A 23,931-nucleotide genomic window follows, 5' to 3' on the forward strand; every position below is an offset into this window, starting at 1 on the left:
ATGGGCCTAAAACAGAACCTTGTGGAACACCAAACTTAACCTTACTGTGCATAGAATATTCACCATTTACATCTACAAACTGATAACGGTCACTCAAATAGGCTGTTCCCTAAACTCCAACAATATTTTCTAGCCTATAAAGGAGATCAATGGTGTCAAAAGCTGCACTTAAGTCAAGCAGTACAAGCAGGGAGACACAACCCTGATCAGAGGCCAGTAACAGGTCATTCACAACTTTAACCAGCGCTGTCTCTGTGCTATGATGAGGCCTAAACCCTGACTGACAAATGTTATTTCTATGCAGGTATGAACATAGCTGCTGTGCTACAACCTTTTCTAGGATTTTGGAGATGAAGGGGAGGGTTGATATCGGTCTGTAATTAGACAACTGGCAGGGGTCTAGGTTAGGTTTTTTGCCAGAGGTTTGATAACTGCTTTAAATGATTTAGGGACATAGCCAGTACTAAGAGATGAATTGATCTTTTTTAAAAGAGTTGTATCTGTTTTAGGAAAGTTGTGGGTACGGGATCTAGTATACATGTTGTCGATTTTGATCAAGAAATTAGTGAAATTAACTTGGTCTCACGGAGAGGGTTAAAAGACTCTAAACGCTGATCTGATGTAACTATACTGACATCTAGTTGGTTTGTCATCAGATTGCTCAGGTTTAGATTAATAGTATTAATTTTGTGCCATATGTTTTCAACTTCATCACTGAAAAAATTCATAAAGTTGTCGCTGCTAAATACTGATGGTGTGGATGCTTCTGTAGTGGTGGTCTTCCTAGTTAGTTTTGCTACAGTATTAAATGTAGGATTAGTTTTGTTTTCTTCTAGCGAGGAGAAATATTTTGCTCTAGCAGCACTAAGAGCTTTTCTATAATTTAGGAGACTCTCCTAAGTTTGACTCTGTTCTAAGACAGTCATTCTGCTGTTCACTCAAGGGGAGGCTGCTACAGGAAGCCAGGGAAGGGTACACAGCAGGGAAGTGATGTGTTTGAACTTTTGAAGGTTGAAGACAACTTAAGCTGCTGCTCCATAAGATGATGTCCGTTGTACATGCTGAGATTCGAGCCAAAACCTGTGTCAAAAGGAAGAAAAGAAAGAATAAGTTGAGTGTTGTTAAGCAAAACAATGGTAGACAAAGCCAAGTGAAGAAAACATCACCAAATTAGGTTATGACGAACACTGCCATATTGTTATTGCTGTACTGTCCTGCTGCAGTGGCATCAGATCTGTTTTTTTTTTTTACAAAATATATACACAACAAATGAGTGTTTCAGCTAAAATAGCTCAATAGATCAAGTTACAGAAGACAGTATATTTGCTGTACACGTTACATAATAACCAAACATTAAGTGGTTTAGTTCCTTAAACATCACATGTACTGCATGCAGCACCTCAGATTGATCTTTCAGGCAGTCCTTTACGCCAAACTTGTTTTTAGTAGGGTTGAACTAATAGAAAAACTAAAATTAGGGCAATAATCTTTGAAAAGCAATACAGCAGTGTATTCTGATAGTCAGTCAGACATTTTCTCATCTGCTTAGTCCGTCAGAGTGGTGGTTTGTCCGGAGCCCTCCCGGAATCACTCAGCACAAAGCAGGAATACATATACCACATACCACACACACACACACCGAGGGGCAATTACGTGTATCCAATAAGCCTACCCTTTGTGTTTTTCAGGAGCAGGGAGGGAACCAGAGCACCTGGCGAAAACCCACACAGACACAGGGAGAAGCTCCAAACTCCTCACAGACAGATGCTGAAGCGAGACTCGCCTGTATAGTTTTTCAATTCTAGCAATATCTTTAAGTCATATATTTGACACATAAAAAATTAAGTCTGGTAATACCTATAAACTGTGATTGCCTGTCATTATTTTCACATTTGTTTAATTCTGTTTTGTGAAAATAATAAATATTAAAATATAAAATATCACTCCAACGGGTCACATTTTTTACCCCAGTGGTGGAGCATGGAGTGATGCACATTCAAACGGTAAAATATTTAAAGCATAAGACTGAATATCTGTGCATTAACACATCTTAGTGAATTATCCCATACTAAATTAGTCAATTTAGGGAACATTAACAAATAAGGCTAGTATACTGAATAAAGTATGCAACACATTAACCACAAACAGCCTATTTATTATGCTGTAGGCATTGTGATTCTCTTGACTATCACCTTATGTTGCAACTCGTCTGATTTTAAATTAATAACAAAGGAAAAAGAAAAAGTTAGTGAGACTGAAAATACAAGGCGAGTTAAACGTCTTAAACAATTGATCATAATAGGCTTTATGGGAAGCTCATGCTCAGTACAAAAATATTGTACTACCGTATAAAAGTAAAATGTAAAAAATAAAAAAGTTACTCTTTTACTATATTAAATGTAAGTTATACTTAAGCAATCTTGATGGTGTATATTAATAACCTACTGTAGGAGCACTGGGTGCTGCATGGTGAAGGAGCAGTGATGCCACAGTGATGCTACAGACTGCCAAGTGGACCATGGCTAGATTAAAATTCAACATTTGCTGTGGCTGCAATTTCATTCAAGGTCAACACCCATTCCATTTCAAGTTATGTCAATCCATTTACCTTCAGTTTTAGAAAACCAAAAACCTCTGTGAACACACCAGGCCCAGTTCTAACACCCTGCATCCATCTTTGCAGGGCTCTTATTCTTGGTAGAGGAACCCTGCACTACCTGCAGGGTCTTGTAACCTGTTGGACCAGCAGCAAAGTGATTGATCTATTTCGTCCCTTTTGTGTTTAGTCTGACTAATGCCTCAATTTAGTCATTTTGAAAAAGTGGTCTTTAAATGATTTGCCCCCAATTCACTTTGTTTGAGAGCAGCATTATTGTTCTTTATTATTTTAGTGCTGCTTTTGCTTTTTTTCTTGTCTACAGGGTGGGCCATTTATATGGATACACCTAAATAAAATGGGAATGGTTGGTGATATTAACTTCCTGTTTGTGGCACATTAGTATATGGGAGGGGGAAAACTTTTCAAGATGGGTGGTGACCATGGCGGCCATTTTGAAGTCGGCCATTTTGGATCCAACTTTAGTTTTTTCAATGGGAAGAGGGTCATGTGACACATCAAACTTATTGAGAATTTCACAAGAAAAACAATGGTGTGCTTGGTTTTAACTTTATTCTATCATGAGTTATTTACAAGCTTCTCTTTGTTTACAGCCATTGACATGTCGCAGAGGTTAACACGCAGATAGAAATTGTGTTGATGTCTGGTGAACGCAGTACCCGGGTCATTGCAGCAGATTTTAATGAAAGACACCCTACGAGACCACCCATCTCCCATGCTACAGTTAGCAAGTTTCGTGAAACTGGTTCAGTGTTGGATTTGCCAAAATGTGGACGCATGAAAACTGTCACTAATGAGGAAACATCAGTGGCTGTCCTAGCTTCATTCAGCAAGAGCCCACAGCGTAGCACTCGCCGCATGTCACTGGAAAGTGGCATCAGTCGAACATCCCTTCAGCGGATATTAGCTACTCACAAATGGCACCCTTACAAACTCCAGCTGCTGCAGCATCTCAACGATGATGACCCAGATCGGCGCACTGAATTTGCAGAATGGGCAAAACAAAAATTGGAACAGGACCCTCAGTTTACACAGAACATTTTGTTCAGTGATGAGGCAAACTTTTATGTGAATGGTGAAGTTAACAAACAAAACCACCGCTATTGGTCTGACACTAACCCACATTGGATAGATCCCTCCAAGACTGTTGGAACACAAAAATTGATGGTATGGTGTGGTATATGGGGTACAAAGATAGTGGGGCCATTCTTCATCAATGGAAACCTCAAGGCCACTGGATATTTGAAATTGCTACATGATGATGTGTTTCCCTCTTTATGCACTGAAGCTGGCACGTTCCCTGAGTTTTTCCAGCAAGATGGTGCACCACCACATTATGGGTGTCAGGTCCGAGAATTCCTAGATGAACAGTTTCCTGGAAAGTGGATTGGTCTTCTGAAACTACGGATACTGGAAGCCTGTGCTAGCATTTCTTCTGCGGTGTTGCTATCAGTGTGTGAAGAGTGGGAGAAGAGGGTTGCATTGACAATCCAACACAATGGGCAGCACTTTGAACACATTTTATAAGTGGTCAGAAACTTGTAAATAACTCATGAAAGAATAAAGTTACGTTAAAACCAAGCACACCATTGTTTTTCTTGTGAAATTCTCAATAAGTTTGATGTGTCACATGACCCTCTTCCCATTGAAAAAACTAAAGTTGGATCCAAAATGGCCGACTTCAAAATGGCCGCCATGGTCACCACCCATCTTGAAAAGTTTTCCCCCTCCCATATACTAATGTGTCACAAACAGGAAGTTAATATCACCAACCATTCCCATTTTATTTAGGTGTATCCATATAAATGGCCCACCCTGTATATATTTTTTAACAGATCCCAATGACCTTTCCCTATTCCTTACTTTAAATAAATCAAACTTTAAGCTTCCCAGTGCTGTGGTTTTTGTTTGTAAAAAGTGCAAATGCAGTGTTTGAATAGGATTACCTCATTTTTGTTGGTGTAATCTCTGGTAATGTTAAGATGTGTGTCAGTCACTCTGAGCGACAGGAGCATCTCCAGGCAGCACAACAAACCATGGTGGAGACTATATGCAGGACAACGCAGAGGAAAGAGCACAGACAAACTGTTTAAGTTCATGAGACATTCATTTAATGAATTTATGATGAATGGTAAATAAGTGCATAGTAAAAACAAGGACAAGGCACATGTGTGTGTGTGTGTGCACAGATATATAAATGTGTTTTAATGTGTCATGTCCTGTCTAGACATGAGGCGTTTGAATGTTTCCCTTTTAATAGCAGATTTCTGCACCTGCAAGTCAATTTTGGCTTCTTCTCCTTCTGTTGTATTTAAAAGTCAAAGTTTACACTAGTCAGTAAGTTAAGATTACACAGACCCTCAGTTAAATATATCAATAAAAATTAGGATATGACTTCTTTTGACAACCATACCAAGTTTAAGAACATAAAGGTGCACTCACACTAGGCGCTGTTGCCTTGTACAATACCAGAGAATGATTGTACTCCCTTTTCCCCTGTGCACACTGCTATGTTCTGGGCCCGAGCACACTTGTGTCTTCACTATGCAACTGTTTTGTTGGAGAAAGGTATGTTTGCTACGACAGCATATTAGGGCCACTGCTAAATACATGAATAAATACATACATTCATACATGGATAAATGCTCTTTAACCAAGGTAACTCTTTTCTTTAAAAAAATGCATACTGATGTAAACATGTTGATGTGCTATATAAATATTGTTAATCAATGTATTTATTAACTATTGATTAGCAAAACTCACTGTTTTGTCTGAGTCCACATGAATCTATTGACCACCAAGCGTACTGAACTGCCTTCGATGCGTCTCACTCAACACATCTATGCTTGCAGGCTTGTCACGTGTCACTTTGTTCCCTAATTTTGGTTCAACTGCAAATACATATGACCAGTATAAAAGCAAACCAGGACCCAATGTATTTGTTTCGTGTTAAATATAGCGTCATCCCCTGTAGCAAGTAAAAGTTTCTCCTCCTGATCAAATGCAATGAAGCATACCTTGGTCTAGCTGCTCTAAATCCTACATATACACCTAATAGGGACAAAAGTATTTGGACACCTACATATTACACCTACAGGAGAATTCATGACATCCCACTGTGAAGGCTTTCTACAAGATTTGAGTGTGTCTGTGGGAATTATTGTCCATTCATCCATAAGAGCATTTGTGAGGTCAGGAAGTGATGGACAAGAAGACATGGCTCACAATCTCCATTCTCCATTTCCCAGCAAAGGTGTTCGATGGGGTTGTGGTCAGAGCTCTGTGTGGACCGATCACGTTCTTCCAGACCAAACTCACCCAACCATGCCTTTATGAACCTTTCTTTGTACACTGGGACACAGTCATGTACAAACAGAAAAGAGCCTTCTCCAAACAGTTCCCACAAAGTTGAAACCAAATAACTGTCCAAAATGACTTGGTGTAATGAAGCATTAAGAATTCTCATTCCCAGGCCTAGACCAAGCCCTGAAAAACCCCATAACATTATCCCTGCTCCACCAAACTGGGTTGACACTGTGCACTCATTCTCCTGGCATTCACTAGGTGTTTGATTTTATATACCTGTGGCAATGGGACTGAACAAACCCCCTAAATTTAGTGATTAAGAAGTGTGTCCCAATACTTTTGTCCATATAGTGTATAAAATCAAGCACTTAGTGAATGCCCATACAGAGCTCTGACCTCAACCCCCTCAAACACTGCTGGGATAAACTAGAATGAAGATTGTGAGCCAGGTCCTCTCATCCAACATCACTGTCTGATCTCACAGATGCTATATGAACTGATCCATTTCCCACAGACACACTCTTGTAGAAAGCCTTCCCAGAAGAATGGGAGCTGTTATAGCTGCAGAGGGGAACAGACTATATATAAAGGTCTATGGATTTAGAATGGGGTGTTATAAAAGAATACTTTAGTCCATACAGTGTAGCTGATGATATTTACTAGACTGAACACCCTGAGGAGGGCGGCGGGAAAGTGTGAAAGTGACTGCACGCGCTCGCAGTCTCGCGCAGTTTGAGGGTATAAAAAGCCGTTTTTCACCCTCAGTTCGTTATTTCTGGCTTTAAGGAGTTTAGAGGTAAGAAATAAATAAAATAAAACACAAGATATGAAAAATTAATATGTTATAATGGGTGACAAAACAATATAATATACCGGTATATTAATCAGAATAAAATAAATCTTTTTAGATTAACCAGGTTAACTTGAGTTAGCTTTGAGGCTAACACAGATGGATTGTTGTGGTAAATAAAATACCAAACAATATTTTTCATTTTCAGTTTGAGAGGAACAACATTATTAAACGTTTAATATTTCATTAATTCTCGAAATATATAATTCAGAGGAGTCGATTCCTCTACACCGATCGCCAGAGGAGTCGATTCCTCTACGCCGTGCCGTGGTTAACACTGAGTCGACTCAGAGTCGTGATTTATTAGTTGACCATCGAGCACCAACAAAACGGAACACTGTAAATTCTCTTAAGCTCTAAGATGTTCAGTAGTAAAACATTAGGCACAGTTTAAACACACACTTTAAACTAAATGTCCAACGTGTCTGACTCCAACAGGCTAAACAGCTGAGCTGCTCACGTTCAGCACAATATCACTGACATATACTGGACAATTACCATTTAAACAAGAACTTAACACATTACCGACATTTCTTAAAGCTTAATTACGTGCCACTACTGATAACAGAGGAGGACAAATCCACGAGCATCCCCCGTTCTGCTCCCACACGTGGACTAACTGTTTACAGCTCACTGCAGACAACAACCGCCTACTTTCAGAGAAAGATCTGACTGACATCCAGAACCACCAATCACCAAATTACGCCGATCGGACCAGCGAGCTGAGGGCGGGACTAAATTGATGTCCCATATGCAAATTAAATATGTAAATAATATAAAATGTTCGAATATTTTTTTACATTTTAATATATATTGTATTTTGTGATTTAATTAAAAGGGTAAAAAAAATTGAGATGCAATATTGTTATGTGCAGTGCGCTCTGGCCAGGGATTCGCTTACAACTCTGGGTCAGAAGAAGTGATTGACACTTCTGCAAACCAATAGCAGGGACTTGGAGGAAGCCAAAGAGGCGATTAGCCAAGATCACTCCCACTTAGTGAGCTTTGGTGAGGGAGAGCGCGTCAATCAGTAACAGATGCGCTGGAGCTTAGAAAACATGCGCGCCTATATCTGAAGAAGCGCTGTGGAATCCCATCTGGGCAAAACCTCTTACAATAAATCTACGTTTACTTGTTCATCACAGATAAAACAAATAAAATCTTTATGTTTTGTTAGAGACTATTTAAAATGTTTTGGGAACACATTGCACATTCAGAAAATGCTCCAGAATAATTTAATGGATTGGCCCAAGTGAATAAAATAATTATGACTAGTATGTTATCCACAACAGTTAAATACACATTGTCCACCCTAAATATAACAGACACGTCTTTCTTTTTCTCACTTTTTAGGGGGGCTACAGGTCTAACCACACCCACGTCTGCCATCAATCCCATTACAACAAACAAAACTTACAAACTGAAGAAGTTTATTGAAATAGTGTTTTAGGGTCAGTTAGGGTCAAAATAAAAGATATCAAGAAAGACATAATATTTTGTGATTAAGCTCTACTTCAAGATTATCAAAATATTTAATACTAAAGTCATATTTATGATGGTGACCAAAAAATGTAAAGTTTAAAATCGTAATGAGATCAAAGTCATAATTATTTTGAGATTAAAGTTGTAATAGTTATAATATTTAGAGCGTCATTGGACTACCAGAATCCAAATTCTAACCGTAAAAACACATGACCATCTTTAGGGCTGCATTGGGGTTTTCTGATAATATTACTAACACTTTCCTCGGTCAGGTTTGTGATTAAACATCAGTAAATGATGTGTAATTTATTTTAGAATCCAGTTCTTTTGCCGATTCAATACCTGAGCCTTTTAGTAGAATGTTTCCGTGTGCCTCACACACTACCATCAAATGCTGTTGGGTAGTCCACAGTGATTTCACATTCTCAAAATTTTAAGTTTAATCTTAAAATAATTATTTTAATCTTGAAATATTATGACTCTGTTCTTGAAATACTTGAGTTATAACTTAAATAGTGAAGTTCTACAATTATGTTCTACAGTAACGGAGCATGACATAAGTAATACTATAGTTTTTGTTATAATTAATATATTTCTCTTAAAACAGATTTCCAATTCTGTGATTATCCTGTGAAGTTTTTCATCTGCATCCAGTAAGTAACCATTGTCAAGATGGAACAGAAGACTGTTTAAAACATTTATTTTATGTTTCATGTTTGGTCTTTTTAAATTCTCAGTATGGCTTTCACAACACCCTCATATTGGACAATAAGAAGAAAATCCAAAGCCAGAGTTAATGAACAATTAATTTCTGTCTACGTAAATGAACTGGGCTGTGGGAGTCCATATCAAAGGCAGGAACAAAATACTGAGGAAATTGAAGACTGTTTGTCCAATGAGGACAACGAGGAATTTTTTGATGCCTTTGAACTCACAGAAACAGAATCAGACACAGACTCAGATTCAGAAGTCCAAGCCTCTCTGCATAGTAGACTGGCATCATGGGCTGTTGAGCAAAATGTTACACATTCTGCTTTAAACAGTCTCCTAAAGATCCTGGCAGATTACCACCCAAAACTCCCTCATGATGCAAGAACATTGCTTGGAACTGTTCGTTCTACAAAAATGACCTGCAAAGATATTGCTGGGGGACAGTATTACCATTTTGGTGTGCTTGAAGCTATTACACATCTCTTAGAAGAACACAAGCATGTCATAAAAGAAACACACCTTCTGAACCTCCAGGTCAATATTGATGGTTTACCTTTATTCAAGAGTTCCACCACACAGTTTTGGCCAATTCTAGGAATTATTGAAAATCTTCCAAAACATGACCCAGTCATAATAGGTTTGTTTTGTGGCAACCAAAAACCAGGATCCCTGGATGCCTTCCTAGAAGATTTTGTGTCAGACATTTCTAATCTGGAAAAAGGATTTAATTACAAAGGAGATTTCCTGTACTTAAGGCTGTGCACAGTAGTTTGTGATGCTCCGGCATGTGCCTTTGTGAAAAACATAAACGGTCACTCTGGCTATAGTGGCTGTGGGAAATGTACCCAAGAGGGGAAGTATATTGAGAATCGAGTTGTTTTTCCTGAAATTGATGCTTTACTCAGAACAGATGAGTCATTCAGGGCTCAAATAGATGAAGAACATCATCATGGTCCCACACCACTGCAAAGAACATCACTGAAAATGGTAACAGGCTTTCCATTAGACTATATGCACCTTGTGTGCCTTGGTGTTATGCGCAGGCTCCTTTTGTTGTGGCTACGGGGTCCTTTGTCCTGCAGACTGCCTGCCTCTACTGTTGACAACCTTTCAAGCAGACTTCAGCAAATCCGTAAAAATGTTCCCTTGGAATTCTCGCGACAACCAAGGTCTGTAAGAGAGTTAGACAGGTGGAAAGCTACTGAGTTCCGGCAGTTTTTGTTGTACAGTGGGCCTGTTCTTTTAAATAGCACACTCATTACAACAGCATACCAAAACTTTCTTCTACTTTTTGTGGGAGTGTTCATTTTATCCAGCAAACAGCTACTCCGAGACCATCTTGAGTATGCTAATGACATTTTGGTTTTATTTGTGAAGCACTTTCAAGAGCTCTATGGGGAAAAGTTCATGTCTTACAATGTACACAACCTTGTTCACTTGGCACAAGATGTAAAAATACATGGTGCACTCGATAATTTCAGTGCATTTAAACTTGAATCTTTCCTTCACCAGATTAAAAAGCTAATTAGAAAACCTGGCTTCCCACTCAGTCAGGTCATTAGAAGACTGTCAGAGAGGCCCAAAAAACTGAATCGAAATAGGAAAAGAATGGGATTATACAAAGTTCATGCATGTGGTCCACTTCCCAGGTCCATCCAAACAGCCAGTCAGTATCGCGAACTGAGGACACAGAGTTTCTCATTGAGATTAGATGAAGCCAACAGCTTTATTTACATCAACAACAAAGTTGCCAGAGTGAAAAATATTTTCTCCCATGGAAATGAGGTCTACATTGCATACTGCTGTTTTCTCGAACAGGAATCATTCTTCGAATACCCTCTTTCCTCAGCCACACTTGGCATCTACTTAATAGACAAGGTCTCAGGGGCCACTGAATATTGCAAATTTTCAGAAGTTAAACAGAAGGCATTTGTTTTGCCATATAAGATGAAATTTGTATCTTTTCCCCTTCTGCATACCAGTTCATGAGAAATTTGCTACCAGAACCTCCCTTTTCATCCCCACTGAGTTTTTTAAAATTTTCTTCTTCATAATCAAGTTTATTTTTTTTTATAGTTTTCATGACATATGAGTAGCATGATAGATCCCTGTATGATAGGAATGTACCTACTGGTTGAATTTGTGGATGAGGGAACAACAAGCCCGGTGGCAGCAGAGTGGTACCATGAGGGCATATCATGGTGGCCTCCATACACAGACAAAGCCAAACTTCTAAAGAGTATCCGAGGCAGTGAGGTCCCAAATGTGAGCAGAGGATGGACACAGCACCAAGCTCGTATCCTTTACAGCTCAGGTAATCTAAAATGTATAAGAATATTGATTAGATAAACATTATCTATATTATGTACATTATACAGTACAGACCAAAAGTTTGGACACACCCTTCTCATTCAAAGAGTTCATGACTTATTTTCATGACTATGAAAATTGTAGATTCACACTGAAGGCATCAAAACTATGAATTAACACATGTGGAATTATATACTTAACAAAAAAGTGTGAAACAACTGAAAATATGTTTTATATTCTCGGTTCTTCAAAGTAGCCACCTGTTGCTTTGATTACTGCTTCGCACACTCTTGGCATTCTCTTGATGAGCTTTAAGAGGTAGTCACCTGAAATGGTTTTCACTTCTCAGGTGTCCCCTGTCAGGTTTAATAAGTGGGATTTCTTGCCTTATAAATGGGGTTGGGACCATCAGTTGTGTTGTGCAGAAGTCAGGTGGATACACAGCTGATAGTCCTACTGAATAGACTGTTAGAATTTGTATTATGGCAAGAAAAAAAGCAGCTAAGTAAAGAAAAATGAGTGGCCATCATTACTTTAAGAACTGAAGATCAGTCAGTCCGAAAAATTGGGAAAATTTAGAAAGTGTCCCCAAGTGCAGTCGCAAAAACCATCAAGCGCTACAAAGAAACTGGCTTACACGAGGACCGCCCCAGGAAAGGAAGACCAAGAGTCACCTCTGCTGCGGAGGATAAGCTCATACGAGTCACCAGCCTCAGAAATCGCAGGTTAACAGCAGCTCAGATTAGAGACCAGGTAAATGCCACACAGAGTTGTAGCAGCAGACACATCTCTAGAACAACGGTTAAGAGGAGACTGTGTGCATCAGGCCTTCATGGTAAAATAGCTGTTAGGAAACCTCTGCTAAGGACAGGCAACAAGCAGAAGAGACTTGTTTGGGCTAAAGAACACAAGGAATGGACATTAGACCAGTGAAAATCTGTGCTTTGGTCTGATCAGTCCAAATTTGAGATCTTTGGTTCCAACCACCGTGTCTTTGTGCGGCGCAGAAAAGGTGAACGGATGTGCTCTACTGCAAAGCAGTAATCAAAGCAAAAGGTGGCTACTATAATATAAAACATATTTTCAGTTGTTTCACACTTTTGTTAAGTATATAATTCCACATGTGTTAATTCATAGTTTTGATGCCTTCAGTGTGAATCTACCATGTTCATAGTCATGAAAAAAAAGAACAATCTTTGAATGAGAAGGTGTGTCCAAACTTTTGGTCTGTACTGTATGTACAGTCATGTGAAAAAGTAAGTACACCCTCTTTGAATTCTATGGTTTTGTGTATTCAGACATAATAAAAACCATCTATTTCTTATCAGGTCTTAAAATTATATAAATACAGTCTCAGATAAACAATAATGCATAATAAATTACACTCATTCATTCATTTGTATAAAAACACTAGACCAAAATAGAAAAAGCAGTATGTGAAAAAATAAGTACACCCCATGAATGAATAGCATGTAGAATCTCATTTATTAGTAATAAGTTGTAGTAATGGTTTTCTGTATGACTTTATCAGTCTCTAACATCGTTCTGGAGAAATTTTACTCCACTCTTCTTTACAACATTACTTCAGTTCACTAAGGTTTGTGTCCATTCATTTGTAAATGATCTCAACGGCTGTAATCTGTCCAGATCCTGTGACTGTAACACAAACCCCTAATCGTCACCCCTTCACCACCATGATTGACAGTTTGTATGGGGTGTTTGTGCTGATATGCTGTGTTTGTTTTTTGTCAGATGTGCCGTTGTGAATTTTGGCCAAATATCTAAATTTTGGTTTCGTCTGTCCACAGGACATTGTTCCAGAAATCTTGTGGTTTATTTCAGATGCAACTTTGCAAACTTAATCTGTTTTGTCATGTTCATTTTAAAGAGAGAACATTTTCTTTCAGAAACCCTTCCAGCAGGCCAAACTTGTTCAGTCTTTTTGTTTTAGTTGAACAGTCATTAAATTGAACATTTAACATGCTAACCGAAGCCTGTAGAGTCTTAGATGAAGCTCTTGGATGTTTTGCAATTTCTCAGAGCATTGCACAGTCTGATCTCGTGGTGAACTTGCAGGGACGTCTACTACTGGGAAGCTGCCTTGAATGTTTTCCACTTGTAAATGATCTTTCTTACTGTAGAACGATGAACTTCAGATTTGGAAATGGCTTTATAACCCTTCCCAGAATAATCAGCAGGAACAATTCTTTGTCTAAGATCATTGTTGATGTCTTTCCTACTTGGTATTGTGTTTACACACACCTGAATGGTCCAGACCACAAGAAGTGCCAAAACTTCTGATTTTATAGACGTGATCACACTTACTAATCATCAGTTAATCAAGATCATTTGATTAGCAGAACCTGACTGATAAATACCCTCTTAATTCCTTTAGAAACAGTAAGGGTGTACTTATTTTTTCACACACTGCTTTTTGTATTTTGATCTAGTTTTTTATATAAATAATGAGATGGTGTAATTTGTTATGTGTTATTGTCTATCTGAGGTTGTATTTATATAATGGTAAGACCTGATGAAGAACAGATGATTTATATTATGTCCTGATACATAAAAACATAAAATTCAAAGAGGGTGTACTTACTTTTTCCCATGACTGTATATTATGCATTTAATTGTCTGCATGCAAAATATATTACAGATTGTTTGGACAAGGTCGTCCAGAAATGGAGAATATCCTGCGAGACCTCGGATTTAAATTCAGACAATGATTTCCCACGAAAACGAAAGTAATTTTATAACATGTCACACAACATTGTGTAGTACTTCATGAAGATTTCTATTTGATTTTTCTTTTACTTTTTAGACCTAAAAAGCCATTTGAATTTATTGAAAAGTCTCAAGCAAAATGGCATCCCAGCCCTCAAAAACAGAATCTCAAAATGAAAAAGAAAACAGTGCATTCCCTACCACCACCACCAATACCACCACCACCACCTGCTGACCATCGAAATCCTGGAACAAACAGAAGTAGTAAGTTTAGTGTATTTTTCTTCCCCAAAAAAAAAAAAAAAAAAAAAAAAAAAAAGCAGTCCAAGATGTAACACTCTTTGCAACTTGAGCTGGACTAGATGGGTCTAAATGGCTGAAGGCTGAACAGATACATACATGCGCCTGGCATTTTTGTGACATCACCAAAAAAAAAAAAAAAAAAAAAACCACCCTCAGCCTTATTTTGATAAAATAATAATAAAAATACATTTTGAATCTTGTTTATATACTTATACCACCTTATAGGGCCCCTTGAATTTTAGGAAACACAATAGCTCAGAAGACTTAAATCTTTTCATTCCATTGCCTGAATAAAATATAGTTTGAAAGACTGGGAAAAGCCTGGCAAATCTTTAAAACACAACACTGGCTTTAAAGCTTATGATATTTCACATTTCCACAAGTATTACTGGACGTTTATTAGAAATCTCATACTGAAGATTGTTAATATTCACTATAATTAGTTAGATACTGTTAAGAATGTGTTTGTTAAACTGTTTGAGGACTAAGCAGTGCAAAGCTAGTCTATAATAATATAACCAATGCCCAGAGAAAAATAAAATCATTTTTTTTCAGTTCCATCATATTTATAGAAGCTTAGTATTTCAAACATCACGCATAAACGCATATTGAAAAAAGCAGGTTTTTAAAATGGACAGTGTACTTACCAAATTATGATTTTTTAGTGATGTCACAGGATGAGTGCTTCTTCCCAGAATCTAGACAAGGTAAAGTTCATTGAAAATGAAGAAATTAAATATATAAAAACATTACAACACTTTCCAAAAAAGTTGGGATGCTGGGCAACATATAAATAATAACAGAATACAATGATGTGCAAATTATTTACATTGTATTTTTAATTGAAAATAGTACCAAGAAAACATATCAAATGTTGAAACTGAGATATTCTCCTACTAATTAATAAAACATGCTGTGGAAATGACTAGATTTAAGAGAGCTTACAGTATTTTTTTTCCTTTTATCCTGTCCAACTAATAAAAATTCTGAAGTGCAGTTTTAATTTCAGTCCACAATAAAACAAACTTAGAATAACAAATTTAAATTATGAATATAGTACATACCTATTTCTTTTTTTCAGTGATGTCAAAGGCCCAGTCCTATCAGGGAAGAATTCAGGATGCTTGGTTCACTGAACCAACACAGCAGAGTAAAATCACATTTGTCATATATGCTATTCATAGAAACCCCCTGCTTGATAAGTATTTATCAAAACAAATAGAGAAATATACATAACCTTACAAATTCATAAAAAGTTTAATCACCCATGCATAATTATTTGCTTTCAGTGATGTCACAAATCCAATTGCTCAGTCAAGATGGACAGTCCACCATCACAGAACAAAGTAAGGTTTCTCTACAGTCATTAACATTACAATTAACTAAAATGTTTCTTAATAATTTAATAGAAAATTTCACTATAGATCTTCAGCATGTTTAAGAAGACAAACTTAAATCTTACCAAGTGCTTACCTTTCTCCTTAAGTGACAGAAGACAATCAAAGTGTTGGTTTGGAAAGCCACTGTGACATTCTGTCAGCAGGACCAGGTAAGATAACAGCACTGCACAAATTACAGTGACTTTATATTTGTGGTTAACCTCACTTATTATTGTTATACTTAAATACTTATGAGTAGACCAATATACCGTCCTTGGTGTTAATAGCTAACGCACCTAGAGTCCGTCTGCCTACAGGCCGACTAGTGCCGGGTCAATGCACACGTAAGTTTAAGTAAATTCTATTTTATAAAATTCTTAATTGTCTTATTTATTGATCTAATAAAGATGTGTGAATAACCATGATATTATTATGTGATTTCCCAGCAGCAGAGAGGGCCATCTTAGAGATGCTGGGGGAACTGCAGCTCCAGGTCCAGCATCTCACTTCTGTTATTACCCAAAGAGGCCCCTTTTTGGGTAACAGCAGCCTGAAGATGCCACCTGCACCAGCAGATAAAGAGGAAGAAGATGGACTTCCACTGGAAAGCATTCAGGCCTTGAATGACTTTGAAGTCCATCTTCAAAACAAGATCTTCAAGCAAAAATTGGTAATTTACTGTACCTTACACACACACACACACACTATATATATATATTAGGGCTGTCGAAGTTAACGCGATAATAACGCATTAACGCAATCTCAATTTAACGCGATTAAAAAAAATAGTGCCGTTAACGCAAATTCTAGTTCATGTTGAGACTTGACTGGTAGAACCAACGTTTTAATGTCGGACTTGCCACCGTTGTTCATTTGCGGTTTGTTAAAATAATATAACTGAGCGTCGTAGGGATGCACTTGCATAATAAAGAAATAAATACACGGTATATTCACAAGTTGTCGGGAGCAAAACACTTTATTAACTTAATCTGTTACGGCACTGAATACCGGAGTCAAGCACGCTAGTCCATGAACTATGGAAGCCCCAAAAGGGTCAAAACACACTCACTTCGTGTAGAAACGTCCACTTTTCACATTTCACTTAAAAAACCTTGTTTTCTATAACATTTACACAGATTTTATTTAATGCGATTAATCGCGATTAACTATATGAAATTCTGAGATTAATCGCGATTAAAATTTTTAATCGTTTGACAGCCCTAATATATATATATATATATATATATATATATATATATATATATATTGTACATTGCATGTACATTACTTACCGAATATTTTTGTCAACTTGATGGTGATGGTGGACGCTGGCGCATTTGGCTGCCGCTACCGTTACCGTATTTTACCGTATTTTATTGTATTTTTATCGTTTTTCGTTTTCATCTTTTTACACACCTTGTGGATCTATTTCTTTTATGTTACTTTTGATACTTTTATTTGTGCTTTTGATACTTTTTGTTCTTTCTACTCTACATCGCGTCTGCGGCCGGTGGTGAACGGTGGATGAGTTTTCCTGGGATCGGCACGATGTTGAACTATTCCGTTGACCAGCTGAGGAAGTTCAACAACTGCACTACTCCATCGTGTATTTCAGTCATCAAACAGCTTGGACTCCTTCGCCGGCCTCGTTATATTCACAGGGGCTCCCGGAGAAAGCTTGTTTATCTTCGAAACGGTAACGCTATTCCATCCTTCTGGTCAGCCGTGCGCACTGTCGCTCCGCAAACACGTCATCAGAGCGCTGCTGCCTTGCACACCAGTAGCGGTGTAGTCTCCATGACAACGCTGTCCACGGAGTGGGATGGGAAACGCGGAGTGGACTTAGCAAATCTCCGTTCTCTTCCTCGTTCCTCACAGCCAACTACACAACAATACCACTTGAAAATGGCATTGCTTAATGTTCGTTCACTCAACACAAAAAGTACTGTACTCAGTGAATTTATATCTGACAGTGAACTAGACTTTTTCTGTCTCACTGAAACTTGGCATAAACCCTTGGATTATTTTACGTTAAATCAGACCACGCCAATGGGATACTCGTATATTGATGAACCTCGTATGGAAGGGCGAGGTGGTGGTGTTGCTGCAGTCTATAGGGATGATATTAAAATAACCACTTTGTCTTTTCCTGCTGCTCTTTCTTTTGAACACCTGGCTTTCAAGTTGTCAGGGCCTACTCCTCTGGTCACTGCTGTAGTTTATCGTCCGCCAAAGCCAAACGCTTCCTTTCTCTCTGATTTTTCAGATTTTTTAACCCAGCTTAGTGCCCTCTCATCCTCTGTACTGCTTATGGGTGATTTTAACATCCATATTGATGACAACAACTGTAAATTTGCCAGGGAATTTTTGGAATTGTTACAGTGTTTTAATTTCACACAACATATACATTTTCCAACTCATAAAAAAGGTCATACTCTTGACCTTGTCTGCTCTACTGGTGTCCTAGTTCATCAGCCGTCCAGCCATGACCTTACTGTCTCTGATCATTTGACAATCATCATGGACATTGAGGTCACTAGGCCCATCACTAGAGCTAAACGTAAAATATCCTTCAGGAATCTTCAATATATCTCTCCCTCTGCTTTCTCAGATTCTCTTGTTAAAAAGATGTCTGTCTGTCCTGTACTGTCTAGTAATTCATCTGACCTTGTCGATTACTATAATGACATACTCGCCTCATGTCTTGATGAGCTGGCTCCTTTGAGAACCAAATTTGTTTCATTTAGTCATTCTGCACCATGGTACACAATTGAGCTTCACCAAATGAAATCCCGTAAACGCCAGCTTGAAAGACTTTATAAGAAAACCGGTCTAACAGTACATTATCAGATTTATTCTGATTATCTTCAACATTACAAAGACGCTCTTACGGCAGCCCGATCCACTTACTATTCCGAACTCATACATGCTGGATCAACAAATCCTAAGACTCTCTTTTCCACAATAAATAAACTTCTCAAACCAGTTGACAATACTACCAATTCCTTTACAGTTGACAAGTGTAACTCTTACCTCTCATTTTTTCAAACAAAAGTTGAGAATATCCACAATTTTCTGACAGTTTCCCCTGTCATCTCTGTTTCTCCGCCTATCTCACCTCAATTTATTACCCAGCCTCTGTCTCAGTTCTCACCTGTGTCTCATTTGGACCTATCTGAGATCTTAACAGGGATGCGAAGCTCCACTTGTGTTTTGGATCCTGCTCCATCAAAACTTGTTAAGGGTTGTTTTCCAGTTATCTCATCACTTATCACAGAGATAATCAATTCCTCTCTTAGTTCTGGCTCAGTCCCTCAATCACTCAAATTGGCTGCTGTTACTCCCATACTTAAAAAACCTGGACTTGACTCTAACATTATGAGTAACTTTCGGCCCATTTCCAATCTTCCATTTCTGTCGAAAATACTGGAACGTGTTGTTGCCTCACAGCTCAAAGATCACCTAAATTCCAATAATCTATTTGAATCATTTCAGTCTGGTTTCCGCCCCCAGCACAGCACTGAGTCAGCCCTCCTCAAAGTCACAAATGACCTTCTTCTTTCCTCAGACTCTGGACAAATTAATATTCTCGTCCTCCTTGATCTTACTGCAGCTTTTGACACCATTAATCACTCCATTCTTCTGTCCCGCCTTGAATCCTCTGTCAACATCACTGGTACTGCCCTTTTGTGGTTAAGGTCATATCTCGTAAACAGACAACAGTTTGTTAATATCAACAATTGTAGTTCTGCCATTGCTCCACTGTCCCAAGGCGTTCCCCAAGGCTCAGTGTTAGGTCCCCTTTTGTTTATTCTTTATATGCTCCCCCTTGGTGACATCATACGTCGGCATGGTTTACATTTCCACTGCTATGCTGATGATATTCAGCTTTACATCTCCTCCAAATCCATTAATACTGAACTTCACTCCACTCTGACAAATTGCATCACTGAAATGAAATTGTGGATGAAAGCTAATTTCCTCAAATTAAACTGTGAAAAATCAGATATGATCATCGTAGGTCCTACAACCCTGGCAAAAACCACAAAAAATTTTCAAATTACCATTGATAATGACACTTTGTCTCCGTCTTCTAACATCCGAAATCTTGGTGTAATTTTTGATAGCAACCTCTCTTTTGACCGCCATGTAAATCACATCACCAAAACTGCTTTCTTTCATCTAAAAAACATAGCACGTCTACGTCCATCACTCTCCTTTTCTGCCGCCGAAACCTTGATTCATGCTTTTATTACATCCAGAATTGATTATTGCAATAGCATCCTTTATGGTACATCTAACAAAATCCTAAAAAAACTTCAGTATATCCAGAATTCAGCTGCTCGCCTCCTTACTCATACTCGCTCCCGTGATCATATTACACCTGTTCTACAAAAACTTCATTGGCTTCCCGTTGCTCAACGCATTCAATTCAAAATTCTTCTATTCACTCACAAAGCTCTCCATAATCAGGCCCCATCCTACCTCACCGACCTGCTCCATCAGCACATTCCCTCCCGTAGCCTTCGCTCTTCTGAGGCTAACCTACTGTCCATACCCTCTAGGACCAAGCACCGGACCTGGGGTGACAGGGCCTTTTCCATAGCTGCTCCATCTTTATGGAATGCTCTCCCCAAACACCTACGAGATTGTCCTGACCTGTCCAAATTCAAGTCACTTCTCAAAACTCATCTATTCAGAGTGGCATTTAACTTGTAACAACACGAAATAAATGCTTTTATTTTTGCTATTCTTTTTAATAGTTTTTATACTTAGATCACGACAGAAATGTGAAGTCCTAGATCCTAAAACTTGTAAAGTTTTCAGTTTCCTGATTGCATGTAAATCTGTCCTGTTTCTGTCTAATTTTAAGAAATTGTTCTATATTTGTTGTTCTCTCTCATAATTTAGCTAATTTTTAATGAACTGTCTTATGCTGCTCTCTTTGTTTTTATCTTAATTATTCTTGATGTTGATGTACTATTTTGATTTTGTACTATGATTTGATTTGTATGGTGTATGTACGTATTTGTTTTGATTATTTGTCTTATGTAAAGCGTCTTTGAGTATCTTGAAAAGCGCTATATAAATAAAATGTATTATTATTATTATTATTATTAACTTCAGGTGTCAAAACTGTCACTGGTTGGGGAACAAACACTTAAAAAAACAGTGTGGCGGATTTGTGGTGGCAAAGTGTTTGCTCCTCAACTAGCTGTGCAGTTGAACTGGTGTGGCAGAGGAGAGAAAACGGCCATCAAAAACACACACCTGAAAGACACAATTGTCTGTAAGTATAAACATTTTTGTCAACAATTTTTAGTTCTGTATATTGACTTAAGATATCTTGTTTGTGCACCTTCTAGTCCACTAGACCATAATCAGTAGTCATTTTCTAACCACAGGATCATTGCTGGATGGATATTTTTGTGATCTTCCATTGATTAACAGAGTACAGTAGTCTTTATATGGTGTATAGGCTGTAGTCTTTAATCCTAGATGAATGCCTTACCATTCTCATGTGGAATTGTTTAATATGCCAAAAATTCATAGCTCTATCAAAAGATGACAAGCTATTGCAGTCTAATGGCATTAACCCTCCTGTTGTCCTCGGGTCAAAATGACCCGCCACTGTGTTAAAACCCCCCCAAAAATCCACTAAATGCTATTTTTTTACCTTGAAATTGTATGACTTTTCCTAGATTGGCCCCAACAATAGAAAAAGTGAAATGTTGCTTTTATTCACATTTCCATGTAAGCTGTACAAAAAAAGGTACAAAGGTGGTCTTCGGGTCAAAATGACCCGTGAGGCAAATAGAGTTGAAATCAAGGTCACAGAGTTATTTACAACCCACAGAATGTTACAATGTTTTAGTTGTGTCTCAGATCAATCAGTAGCAGAAGTAATCAGGTGGTGTTCTCGCAGACTTCAGAAGACCACCTGTTTATTTCCAGAGGTTATAAAGGTGCTGCAGATAACAGGACCCAGAATTCTGTCTGTACTGAAGCCATGAGTGTGCGTTATAGCGTTGAAGAGGCTGTAGAGCTGATTTTCTCAGATGTCCAGCAAGACAACTCTGATTCAGAAGAGGAAGTGGAGCATGTATCCGAAGAAGAAGATGGGGAGGAATACAACCCAGAGCATGATGAATCATCTTCAGAAGAAGAAGAAAACCCTGAAGCTAAAAGAGAGACTTTCCTTTCAAAAAATGGCAAAATAACATGGTCCTCAGCAGCATATGACCAACACGGCAGGCATGCAGAACAAAACGTTGTGCTTGATGTGACAGAGGGACTGAGGGGTCACAATGTGACATGTGACAATTTCTTCACCTCTTATGAACTCGGACTGCAGCTCCTGAAGAGGAAGATCACCATGGTTGGTGCAGTTCGAAAGAACAAGCCTGAGCTCCCACCTGCACTGCTTGCGTCAAAGGAGAGAAAGGTCTTCTCCTCAAAGTTTGCCTTCACGCCCACCACCACTCCAGTTTCCTACCTCCCAAAGAAAAACAAGAATGTAGTTCTTCTGAGCACACTGCACGCAGATGGTGACATTAGCGATCGTGAGGACAGGAAGTCAATCATCATCCTAGACTACAACCGCAACAAAGGAGGTGTGGACAACCTAGATAAGGTGATTGGAACAGATAGCTGCAGAAGAATGACTGCCCGCTGGCCCCTGGGCAGTCCACAACATCATTGATGTTTCCTGCTACAATGCCTTTGTGATTTGGAGAGAGATCAACCCGACCTGGATGTCTCGTAAGCAGAACAAGAGGAGGGTGTTCCTGGAGCAGCTAGGAAAGGCACTTGTAACTCCACTCATTGAAAGAAGGAAGCATGTCCCCCACACAGAAGCCTCAGCAGCAGTTGTGAAAGCTATTCAGAGTGCAGGAGCCCCTGATCATCCAGCTACCACAGCCACTTCCCCAGCTAGGGCAAGTAAGAGGAAGAGATGTCAGTTCTGCCCTCAAAAGAAGGACTGTAAAACACATACTGTGTGCTGCAGGTGTAAGAAATATTTCAAGTGCACAGCCTTGTGCCCTCCATGTGCTAATTAGTTGAATGGGTTGTTATATTTCATATTTTTGTATTGTACATTGTCTTAAATTGTTCACTGGAGAAAAAAAAAAGAAACTGAGTCATTGGGATGAATACAATTTCATTTAATACAGCGAGACTATTTATTCTATTACTCATGTCTAATGTTACAGCTACATATACCTACTCTTTTTGTAATCCGATTTTTTTTTCAGTATCAGCAATGAGAAACCCGCTGCTCCCCACTCCAAATGAGGCTGAAGCTGAGAAGATCATTAAAGAGTGGCTTCGCCTTTCCAGTGACAGGCTCAGAAAAAGGCAGCGATAGTTTTTACATTTATTTTATGTTTTATATATATATAATAGTTTATGTATATATAAATACTTGTAAATATGTTCTGTTTTTTTAAAGTTAAGGCTAAGTTAGTAGTATGTAAGTTATTATATATTTATATGTGTATGTTAAAATAAGAAACATTTTATATCAAATGTTTTACATAATTTTGCAATTTTTAAAAATGTTTAATTCCTAATAAAAGTTTATTGTTAAACCTTTCATAATTTGAACTCAGTTTTGCTAAAAGACAAAACACAAAATAAAAATAAAACATTAAAACAAGACATCGCGGAGACATCGGATGAAAGTCGTAGAAGGGGAAGCTGGACGTAGGTATGCCGGAAAATACGTCGCGGATACACCGGATCAGCGTCGTTTTAAGGGCGCTTTTTCATCAAAGCTACGCAGTGCCAATATGCAAACGACATAAATACTATGTAACGCCAACCATTCTAAGTAGGGAGCAGCGACGTATTTGTGCTGTCTGGGTAATTATCACTGCACCATCTACACTAAACATGTTACTGTACCTCTAAACCATGTATTACGGTACCCAAAGCGTTAAAGAGGGTAAAACTGCTGTTTACAGTTTAATAAACATTATTTACCGCGTTCTGATGCACAAAATCCACTCAGTTCAAGAAGATCATCGACTCTGTTATTAATGAAATACATTTCAGACATTTTTACTGGAGGAATTTGATGTGATCGGATCTCAAACTCATGTGAAGTGTCTGTTCGGTTGTTAATACCACTTTTTGAAGAGCAATAAAATAAACAAAACAAATTGTTATCAGGTGCCACCCCGACATCCATAAAGAACACTTACTCTAGTACTAATCTTGTGGTTTTGAGATCATTTTACTGT

General features: G+C 38.2%; 1 protein-coding gene and 1 long non-coding RNA gene across 7 annotated transcripts; one reads left to right on the forward strand and one right to left on the reverse strand.

The window, feature by feature from the left end:
* LOC134307536 (uncharacterized) lies at positions 1 to 11,184 on the reverse strand. Of its 2 annotated transcripts, XR_010009985.1 has the most exons (4): positions 11,098 to 11,184; positions 9,984 to 10,646; positions 4,564 to 4,663; positions 1 to 1,080 (listed from the first exon to the last, which is right to left on the reverse strand). It is a non-coding gene; the product is annotated as an uncharacterized LOC134307536 (long non-coding RNA). The 2 variants fall into 2 exon arrangements; XR_010009984.1 differs by lacking the exons at positions 1 to 1,080; positions 4,564 to 4,663 and having other exon boundaries at positions 9,502 to 10,646.
* On the forward strand, positions 8,875 to 23,227 carry LOC134307535 (uncharacterized). Of its 5 annotated transcripts, XM_062990507.1 has the most exons (11): positions 8,875 to 8,908; positions 11,086 to 11,280; positions 13,936 to 14,023; positions 14,101 to 14,267; positions 15,388 to 15,456; positions 15,596 to 15,652; positions 15,793 to 15,855; positions 15,973 to 16,029; positions 16,132 to 16,355; positions 20,813 to 20,975; positions 22,942 to 23,227. In XM_062990507.1, the coding sequence occupies exons 2-11, from the start codon at positions 11,088 to 11,090 to the stop codon at positions 23,052 to 23,054; spliced, it is 1,194 nt and encodes a 397-aa protein (XP_062846577.1). In that variant the 5' UTR covers positions 8,875 to 8,908; positions 11,086 to 11,087; the 3' UTR covers positions 23,055 to 23,227. The 5 variants fall into 5 exon arrangements, with proteins under 5 accessions (XP_062846577.1, XP_062846575.1, XP_062846576.1 ...); XM_062990505.1 differs by lacking the exon at positions 8,875 to 8,908 and having other exon boundaries at positions 11,043 to 11,280; positions 16,135 to 16,355; XM_062990506.1 differs by lacking the exon at positions 8,875 to 8,908 and having other exon boundaries at positions 11,043 to 11,280; positions 16,003 to 16,029.
* Positions 23,228 to 23,931: the final 704 nt, after the last annotated feature.

The sequence above is a fragment of the Trichomycterus rosablanca genome, unplaced genomic scaffold (genome assembly GCF_030014385.1).
Source record: "Trichomycterus rosablanca isolate fTriRos1 unplaced genomic scaffold, fTriRos1.hap1 scaffold_296, whole genome shotgun sequence".
In the NCBI taxonomy this organism is placed as follows: domain Eukaryota; kingdom Metazoa; phylum Chordata; class Actinopteri; order Siluriformes; family Trichomycteridae; genus Trichomycterus; species Trichomycterus rosablanca.